This window comes from Gymnoscopelus microlampas (genome assembly GCF_963454915.1).
Source record: "Gymnoscopelus microlampas genome assembly, chromosome: 14".
Taxonomy (NCBI): Eukaryota; Metazoa; Chordata; class Actinopteri; order Myctophiformes; family Myctophidae; genus Gymnoscopelus; species Gymnoscopelus microlampas.
In genome coordinates, this window is record NC_139951.1 from 47594490 (window position 1) to 47605615 (window position 11126).

The 11126-nt window shown below is 42.2% G+C and overlaps 1 protein-coding gene across 1 annotated transcript; it reads right to left on the reverse strand.

Annotated features, from left to right (window-relative positions):
- Positions 1-312: 312 nt before the first annotated feature.
- Positions 313-10388, reverse strand: LOC311060740 (mamu class II histocompatibility antigen, DR alpha chain-like). Its single transcript, XM_084079048.1, has 4 exons — positions 10260-10388; positions 8434-8691; positions 3380-3661; positions 313-853 (listed from the first exon to the last, which is right to left on the reverse strand). Exons 1-4 carry the CDS (start codon positions 10324-10326, stop codon positions 723-725), a joined length of 738 nt encoding a protein of 245 aa, XP_083935174.1. The 5' UTR covers positions 10327-10388; the 3' UTR covers positions 313-722.
- Positions 10389-11126: the final 738 nt, after the last annotated feature.

Sequence of the window (11126 nt, forward strand, 5' to 3'; positions counted from 1 at the left end):
AGGATTTTGTGGGGGCTTTTCCCAACCGCAAATGGCCTATTTAAATACTGCACGTGCCCGCATGATTTGCGTTGGAACCTGCGGGTAGGCCTATCGCGGGATCCTGCTGCCGTTGCAGGGTTCTACTCTTGGCGTTGAGTCCTGTGAAATATCCTGCAGTGTGTGATTCCTTGTCGGTGATCAATCGTATAGTGTGAAAACCACAACAATATATGACAGCTGATTTCAAGAAAGAGACTTTATCACCAGTTTTGTTGTATCCCCATATATGACTAATAATAATAATGAGACAGAAGACCAGGTAGAGTTACACTTTAGCTTCACTTTAGTGTAAACAATAGACTGCAGGTTACACAGAAGTAGAACATGGAACGGGGGTCCGCTCATAATTCCGACGTCCCAAGTCTGACAAACAGTAGGTTAGTGTGAGGTTGGGGTTAGGGTTAGTTATAATGGGGCCAGTCGGAATAATGGCACCGAAACGGGAGACATGACAGTAGCTCAAAAGGGACAAACTGTAGAGCTGTCAATACACAACACCTTGATTTTAATCTGAATGAAAAAAACTAAACAATGTTATCCTGCAGACCTGTTAATATAATTTAGTTATATGCACTACATGTGTTCATACAATGAAAATTATGTTAATGATTAAATGAACACATTATTTCCAACGAGTATCTGTGTTTGAATGACTTGTTAAATTCATGTTTCATTTGGAATTAGTTGCATTCGTTTCCTTTGATGAGGAAGAAGGTTCCCATGGCAACCCCCAGCAGACCCAGGGTCAGCCCCACCCCACAGAACACATCTGGACCCATGCTGGGCTGAGCTGGGATGTGATGATCCACATCTGGAGAGAAACACACACACACACACACACACACACACACACACACACACACACACACACACACACACACACACACACACACACACACACACACACACACACACACACACACACACACACACACACACACACACACACACACTTTATTTATGGACAACGTTTATTGATGACGTGATATTTGTGACAGTAGGGTACCAGCAAGAGTGAGAGGGAAGATGTATGAGACGGTAGTGAGACCAGCCATGTTGTACGGCTTGGTGCCACTGACGAAAAGACAGGAGGCTGAGCTGGAGGTGGCAGAATTGAGGATGTTACGATTCTCATTAGGATTGACACGGAGGGAATGACTACATTAGAGGATCAGCCCATGCAGGTTAGAAGGTTTGGGGATAAAGCAAGAGAGGTGAGGTTGAGATGGTTTGGACATGCATGTGTAGCAGGATGTCTCCCACTCTGCCCATGGCCCATCCTCATCCTACTAGTCAGTGGGCTGATTACCTGCAGTATTTAACCAGCCACTCTCTGCCCTCGTTAGGTGTCTCCTCAGTTTATATGTCCATGTCCTCAGACCGGTTCCCTTAAAGGGTTAGTTCAGATTTTTTTAGTATTTTCTGTAGGAAATACTTACTATTAATGTAGTGGTTGCAAAGGTATTAATTTATTGCCCGAGTCCCGTGGTCAGAGTTATGGTCCGGTTCTGATAAATATGAATGTAGTTCCGGTAGATTAGTAGATTTGGTGGTGGCCGCTCATTAAAAATAAATACATTTAAAAAACTAGCGTCATTTGTATTGTTGACCTATTTCTACCATATAGAGCAGGTTTCGTTCAATTTCGACCCCTCTGTCACATGGTACTATTTTTTGTGTCATATATTTTGTGCGTGAGTAGGCTGCCGCGGCGCAGTGATTTTGGACACAAACATTAGTACCATGTGACAGAGGGGTCGAAATTGAACGAAACCTGCTCTATATGGTAGAAATGGGTCAACAACACAAATGACGTTAGTTTTTTAAATGTATTTATTTTTAATGAGCGGCCCCCACCAAATCTACTAATCTACCGGAACTACTTCATATTTATGAGAAACGGACCATAACTCTGACCACGGGACTCGGGCAATCAATTAATACCTTTGCAACCACTACATTAATGGTAAGTATTTCCTACAGAAAATACTCAAAAAATCTGAACTAACCCTTTAAAACAAAGCTGTCCCGTTGGGCTTCAGCTTGCCACACTGTCCACGGCGTGTGCGGGTCCTTCCTGACATGTTTCCTCAAACAAAGCTGGCCTGTTGGGTTTCAGTATGTGTTTGTTCACTATGCATCAGCTCAGGTATGTCTCTCTATTTATTGTTTAGCAAGTGCCTGCACTATACTGGTTGTTTTGTTGTTTTAGTCCCTGTCCGTCTCCCCACGGAGAGCCCTTCCCCCTCGGGTTGTCTATCGTTGTGACGTGTGTTGTGCCTTTGAATGCATGGTAGGTCTACATACAGTGTCTGTTTCTGTTGTCTTTGTTGTTATCTTAAGCACTATTAAATAGTTGGCTAATAATGCTGTTTGTATTCCCAGAGTGGTGAAGAGGAACAAAGCTGCTTCTTTGCCAGGGTGTAGTTTCACCCCTGACCGTCAGCCCTCGTGTTGGGTTTAATTCTGGTCCTTCTATTATGTTGCGTGAAACCCCCGGTCGCCTATACAGTATCAAGGTCTATTACCAGTGATACTAAGACATGTATTTTAATCCAAAGTATGCTGTGCCACACTAATGTATTGTTTCCCTTCTGTTTAGTTCTGATGCTGAGGCCCCAAGTTAGGACCAGGTGACGCCTGCTACAGTGGTGGTGGTAGTATCCCCTTTTCTTTTGTGTTCTGATTAGATTATTGTATAACTTTCTGTTTGTGTGTTGTGGCTTGGGGTGCCACTGCCCTGGGCTGGTTAGCCAGTTCTTCCTTCCCCTTGGCAAGCCTGAGCATCGACCAAGTGTAGAGGTGCAATGTCTGTTATTGTTGAACCACTGTCATACAGTTTTAACCTGTTAATGCCTCTTCTATGAACTGTTATCAGAGTACTGTTTAAAATAAAAGTGAATTCTATCTTGGTATTTCATCCACGTGTCTGCCTCACTTTCAGTTAAGTACAACAAACCTTGTTTCTCCCTATTTCCTGGGGTGCAATCCCCTAGGTGGCGTAGTTGGCTACCCTTACTTATACCACCCTGCTACACATGCAGAGGAGGGAAGAGGGGTCCATTGGGATAAGGAATGCTGATGATGGAGTAGTCAGGCAAGAGGAGAAGAGGAAGGCCAAAGAGGAGGATTATGGATGCAGTGAGAGAGGAGATGCAGGTGAATTGGCCGAGGAAGATGCAGAGAACAGAAGCAGATGGAAACAGAGGATCAATGTGGCGACCCCTGATGGGAAATAGCCAAAAGGAGAGGAATAATTGTATTTGTTTACTTGTGGACAGTGGTCATCAGGACAATGTTGATTTATAGACAATGTTTTATTTATCAGTGTTCTTACCCCACATCATGGTCTCAGGTCCAGGCAGTGATTGGTGGTTGACTGTACAGCTGTAGATGTCTTCCTGCTCTGGTGTGAACTTTACACTGGAGAACTGGTAGAAGGTTCCATCTTTCTTCAGTAATGGCACGGTGGTGGTGATGTTACTGGTCAGGTTGAGGTTGTTCCTGGTCCATGTGACTTGAACCGGGGCGGGGTAGAAACCAGTCACATAGCAGATGAGAATGTTGTCCACTCCCACTTGAACCTCGTCTCTGGTGTAGATCATGGTGTCAGGAGCATCTGAAGACACATAAAATACACAAAGACACAGAGACATTACATCATCCAGCAGACCCAGGGTCAGCAGCCCCACACCACAATACTGCAGGACCAAGTGGGGCCCTGTGCGCAACATGGCCATAATGTAAGACAATATTAGTGGGAGCGTGTTACTAATCAAAGGGTTTTTGTTTTAGCAACGGCTTGAAGATTTATTTTCAAAATATTTTGTTACAGATGGAGTGTTAAAACACTTTATAATCATGGCCATGCTATGTTTAAAATGTTTGTTTTTTTATCACAAGCCTTATTTGTATTCATTTATTACATAATTATTCAAGTTTTGATTTCAATCAATTGTTAACCCTGCAAGGCCCAGTGTGATCGCACGATCACATGTATGTTTTATAAAGAAATGAGTTTAAATCATTTTTCTTTTCTGTTATTTTTTATTTTTTTCACCTCTAAATCCTCATTGGGTCCTATTGTTTAGTCTTACAATGCCATTGGCCAGGATATTTGCATATAAATACCCCCCACAGAGCCAGGAATCATCACAACTTGAAAAGAATCTGGGCCTTGCAGGGTTAAATGAGTACTCAGATAAAAACTGTTCTCAAACTAATTCACAAGACAAATCTAAAATGTCTAATAATCTCTAATAAACCATTCCATATTTTTCACATGGAAGGTTCAGAGGTCTGTCTTTGATTGTCATAATACAATCAACATCAGATATATAGTTAAAACATTATAACAGTGATGTATTGAATAGACATTTAAGGTAGCCTACTGTACAGTAACTTGGTCTCCAGTTTGATGGATACAGTCTGGGATTATTTTAAATGATAGTTTTTAGCATTAATTCACAATCTTGCCCCAGTAAAAATAGTTAGGTTTAATATTACAACTGAACCCTGGATCAATGCAGGTATTTTAAAGGCTGTCAATTGAAGAAATGACACTTTTACAAAATCTGGTAAATCTATAGGATGAAACTGAAATGAGGTAAGAATAACTAGTCGTATTTCTAGTGAATAACCAGAATATTTATTGGTACTTTTCCATTACGGGTTACAGGAAGGGACAATGAGGGGAACATGTGAACATTTAATCAATAAAAAGTATGGCATGTAGATCCGCTGGAGCCTTTCGCCCCCTCCCTCACAAGTTGAAGAGCACATGCTACCTGTGTGTAATGGTTCAGGTGCCAGTGTACCCATCAGAGCATGAGCAGAGTGGAGCGGGGGGAAATGCCGCTCCTTGTCATGCTCGCTATTCACTCATGTTGATTCCGCTCCGCTCCCCCCTGCTCCGTCGCTCACCTTGATTTGCGCACCGGGCGCTCCGCTCATACCCGACTGCTCAGCAGCAAAAAAAAGGGGAAAAATATGTTTTTTTGTTCCGTGTCCGAAACACTTTCTCTTTTGACACAAATGTGTCCCCATGAGCCTAGATGGACAGCTAGGCCTACTATGTTGCAAAAGACACCATCCAAGTTTCCTTTTTATGTAGAAAGTTTTTTTTGTAAGATGACTATATTAAATCCTGGGGGTTAATGATTAATCACCATGCTGTTCTATAGGGGGACTCGCACAGCGAGTGTGGTTCGTTCAGCCAAAACCCTTCACTTACGTTTCAAATTAAATCCTTTGATCGGCTGGTGATCGGCCATATAACTAAACAGAACTGACACAAGGTATTTATAGTTGTGTGGATTACGATCAGGGACGTGTACTGTAGACTTCTGGATTTTGTTGTGTCTGTCCGTGCGACCGGGCATGCTCAAACATGCGGTGAGCGGCCCCGACCGAAGCGGCTTGGAGCGGCAGGTGGTCCTCGCCCCGAGTTCACTCCTACCTTTTTATAAACCTGCTCCTCGCTATGTTAAAATCGTCCCGCTCCACTCACATGCTCTGGTACCCATTACCACAGTTCTAACTAGAAAAAGTGCTCCTCGGAGCACAAGTCTCCGCCAGGTCAGGTAGGTTATTATGGCCTCTTGTTGGTGCTATAATAGGCCAATATGAAATGGGTGCCATTTCTTCTTAGGCCTTGCACGGCAATCGGACACTGCATTCATGTTTGAGGCATTTTGTTCCTAAAATGTGATTTGCTAAATTAGACCTGCTGGTGGCACTATAACAGGCCAATGTGAAAAGGGTGGCATTTATTCCTCTGCCTAGTGGAAATGGGGAGGCATGCGTTAATCCGACAGACCTTTTCTCCGACTATGTGGCATCCGCGTGCGGTAAGGGTTAGGGTGCGGGTTTGGTTCGGGTTTAGTATTGGAAACGTCGGAGCGCTGCGCTGTCGGAGGAATGCGCTGTCGGACTAACGTACTGCACCCGTGGAAATGTGCGTGCAAAATTTCAGGGAAATCGCACACTGCGTGCATGATATGAGGAATTGTGTTCAAAACGGACCTCTCCTGCAAAACTTTGGAAGCCAATGTTAGCCAAGTAGGATGGAATATGAAATATACAGGGCAAAGGTTTTTCCTTGGCCTCTAGGGAGTGTGCTTGCAAAGTTTCACCCAGATCGGTGCAGTTATAGCTAAAAACGTGAATCGGCCTGTTATAGCGCCACCATGAGGCTGATTTGAAAGTTTTCAAGTGGCATTTCTTCCTGGGCCAAGTAGGAATCTACGTGGAAAATTTCACGGAAATCGCACGCTGCGTTTATGATTTGTCTATCTTAGGCAATTAGGATGGCATATGGAAAATCGGACAGATCCGTGTTGATCACATGACCTGGTGGCGCTATAACAGGCCCATGTGAAAAGATTGGGTCAGAGGTTCTGAATTGGCATCGAGGGAGTGTGTGTGCACAGTTTCGCAGTGACCGGGCCAATGGTGCTGGAGATTAGCTGGTCACAGACAAGGACACACACACGGACGGACGGACACATGGACAGTGTGCAAAACATACTCTCTCGCCATGCTTTTCGGCCTGGCGGAGACAATAATATTAGATATCACAATAAATTGATTATTTGTAAATGGGCACCGGCCTACTTGGGAACAATGCAAGTTGGGAACAATGCAAATTGTAAATGCATGCCCCAACCCGTTGAACTAGTCAAAAAAATAGTTTAAAAAAATAATAAAAAATCACACCCTGTGTGAAGGTATAGCGGCGCCTTTGATACATTTTGTCATCGATATGTGTTGTGACAAATGCACATTATATTTATTTTATTTATCTGCTTGATCTATGGGTGTTATTATGTCTGGTTGATATGTAACATCTGATCTACTTATGCATGTGATTATATACGAGTGATATGTGACATGTTGGACACTGAGATATATGGACATTTCCTATTCACTTGAGGGGTAATGGGGCTGAGTGCTGCGGGTGATTGGAACATTGGAGCCACCCGACTTTACAAATAGAGGGTGTGCCACGGGGGGAGGGGAGATCAAACAAACAACCTGTGTAGGCTACTAGTGTGGCTATTTTTATTTTTTTTGCGTGTGAGAGCGCGTGACCCGCTCACCCTCAGCCCGCATCATTTTCTCCGAAATTCTGACTTGACCCACCCGCGCCGCGGGTTGACCCGCGGGTCCCGCGGGTTACGGGTCAACCCGCGCATCACTACTGTGGACAGCCAGGATGTATGAATGAACCGGCGGTCGGCGAGAGGATTCCGACGGAGCCGCGGGTGAGATAAAACCATACTTTCTGTTCCGGTGGATTACAAACTTTAGGGGTACCCCGAACATTACTTTATTATTTGGAACGCGATTGCGGAAGACCGTTTGCGGATCGTTTTGGGTTCAAAGGACTTAATAGACTTTCTCGAGGCGGCGGAGTGAAGGAGCCGGTCGAGACGAAACGTGGGATTGTTTATTGTTGTGTAAAGCGAGTAAACGCCTGACTGTGGTTGCGTTCTTACCTTATTATGTAACCTTGTTTATAGTAACGTTTTGAACTTGCATTTGAGGGTTGCAAAGGACTTGGGAATTGTTTGGGAGGGGGTTTTGAAATAATTACTGATTGTTGATTTGTTTGTATATTTATTTTGTTTGTTAGGGACAGAGCTAGGGATAGTAGTTAAAACCAAGAGGTGTATTATTATTTACCTTTTTGTTGAGTCAAATATTATTTGTGTGGTTTAAGTGGTTTTATAATAAAGTAACCACAACTAGCAACCTGCCGATCCCGTTGTTTTTCCTTTCAGTTAATAATTCCCCTTTCAGTGAAAAGGGCCGATTGTTACAGTGTTTATAATGTGTTTATAGCCATGTGTCACGTGAAGCTTGACCAATCACTTTGTTGACGTGCCTGACCAATCAGAGCGTTGACGGTGAACACGGACAAAGTCAGGTATAGAGCAGGATCCGCTGAACCACTGATATTATAGCAACATACGTTTTTTTTAAAAACTGTTAGGATTTAGAAGACATTTGTAGAATCCCCCATAGAAGCAAAGATTTGAGAAAAAAAATGTTCGTTTTAAATATTCAAAAGATTTGCACAAACTTTCAGGTTTTTTTCAAAAATAGCAGATCTACAAGCTCATAGCGCGGCACCGAGTGCCGCGCTATGAGCTTGTAGATCTGCTATTTTTGAATAGCCAAAGAAATCCAAAAATGACACAGATTCTTTCCCGGTCTGAATGGGTTAGGCACCTTGAACATATTCATATTTACACCCATTCATTATAAAACAATATTATTTTGAAAACATTTCAATGTAGAACCTTAAATTATATAGTTAATTAATGTTCATTGATGTAAAATTGATGTTCAACAGTTGTTGTGTTAATATGGTTAGTATTTCTGTACCTTGTTCCACTGGTAGGTTCTTCAGAGCGGTGCGACGTAGGTTCAGGTTGATTTTGCAGATCTCCTGATTAGCCAGAGCTTGTGGATAACCTTCTGGGTAGGTCGCATGATCTACAAACTTAGGCAGAGGCTCCACCCCCTTCCTCTGGTTGAAGTCTGCGTACCACTTCACTTCACCATCCAGTCCATACACAAACTCTTTATTTATGTTTTTATCTGTGTCTGAACAGCCTGTGACACGAATGTCCCTGTGTAAGACTGTAAGGAAAACAAAGATGACATTAAATTAAATTACAAACTTCTTCAAAGTGACAATGACACATGATCCGGCCTTCAGATATTAAACACTCAAACCACATACAAGTACAAAATATGTTTTTAATACTATTTAGTAACAAATACAAATGTTTTTTAATAATATTCCGAAACAAATTTGAATGTATTTTTCATATTTTAACGTATTATGTTTTTCATTCTTAAAATTAAATGAATGAACTACTTCTTTGTGCAACAGCGTCGCCGGATTTGACCCGGTGCGAGCGTGTTTTGGGGCGAGCGTTCTTGTATTTGTAACAACTTCTCGAACAAAAATCACACATAAACAACACCGCTGTCAGGATAATTGGGCTCCCACACACACACACACACACACACACACACACACACACACACACACACACACACACACACACACACACACACACACACACACACACACACACACACACACACACACACACACATGCGACACACACACACACACACACACACACACACACACACACATGCGACACACACATGCGACACACACACACACACACACACACACACACACACACACACACACACACACACACACACACACACACACACACACACACACACACACACACACACACACACACACACAAACATGGAGGCCATGAAGGCCGTGGCTGTCGTTGCCCCTCAATTTGGACATTATCTGCCTTGAGGCCACAGTGACCTTGACCCACCCCCCCCCCCCCGCCCCCTTTGAGACTCTGAATTCTTAACTCCACCCCACCCTCATTAACCCATTAAAACCGGGAAAGCATCCGTGTCATTTTAGATTTTAGCTGTCTATACATACAGCTAAAATCAATACATAATACATAATACATAATATTATAGCTACATACGTTTTTCAGAAAACTAGGATTTAGAACAGTTGGTCTCAAAAATAGCAGATGTACAAGCTCACAGCACGTCACTTCATGCCTCGCTGCAAGCATGTACATTTACTATTATTTTATTTTTTGTTTAAGTGTTGAATCATCTTCTTTTCTGGGGGTCCCTGGCACAAAAAAAAATCAGATGGGGGTCCGCGGCCATATATACATATCATTTTGGGGGTCCTTGGCACAAAAAAGTTTGAGAACTACTGATTTAGAAGGTATTTGTAGAATCAGCGAGGCCAGTGACTCTGACTAGTTTCAGCATGTGTGAAGATTTGACTCAGTAGTTTCTACAAATTGTAATTTGTATCAATAAAATCAATAATTTATTTTGTGAAACAACCAGCTTTATTATTAGGTTATTTCACTGATAGTTACAGTATGCTATATTTTGATAAATATATAGCCTATTATTAAATAATCAATTATTTATGTGGACTGTTTTATTTGATGGTCTTCCTGGCATTCAGCCTTTGTGCCCAAAAATGTACACCACCAAACTGACAACCTGGCCTGATTTCCCCCGTGGGCCCTATCTGTGCATGTGCCTGGTAGAAATATAAATTAATATTTTATATGATAACAATACAGTTGTAAAATGTATATGTTATATAACTCTGATGTACTTACCACCTGGGATGGCTTTGACATGAAGCACAAAGGAGAGGATGAGGAGGGTGGCTGTAATCTTCATCATCACGGACACAAAGCGAGCTGAACTGAACAGATCAGAATAAACAGTGTTTACTTCAACACAAGTTCTGCTGTCTGACAAAAGGAGTGGTTTAGGAGAGTCAGCCAATCAGATTACAGATACAGTGTTGTGTCATCTGTCTCCAGAAAGACCACATTCTGAATTGTTGAAGGTAAACATATTTAATAGAGTCAGAGGCTGTGTTCATAAATACAATATGAAGATAAACATATTTAATAGAGTCAGAGGATGTGTTCATAAATACAATATGAAGATAAACATATTTAATAGAGTCAGAGGATGTGTTCATAAATACAATATGAAGGTAAACATATTTAATAGAGTCAGAGGCTGTGTTCATAAATACAATATGAAGGTAAACATATTTAATAGAGTCAGAGACAGAGACTGTGTTCATAAATACACTATGAAACAGGGGTCTTCAATGTTTTTCAGACCAAGGACCCCTGAGCTGAGAGAGAGATGAAGCAGGGACCCCCTGCACATATCTTATCAAATTTAACTTTTTCATTGATTTCATAGATAGCTTCATAAACTTTTCATAGCGTTGTATATTTTCAGTTAACCAGTTAAATCCTCAATACTTAGAAAACTTGAACTTGGTCTGCTCTTTTCTCAACTACACCAAACCTCTTTGCCGACAATAGCCGATCTACAAGCTCACAAGGCGTTGTGGGCTTGTAGATCTGCTATTTTTGGCTAATGTTCCTAGAACTAGTTTCTATCACAGAAAGATTTGGCGGCCCCCCCTGTAGTAGCTCTGAGGACCCCGTCGGGTTCCC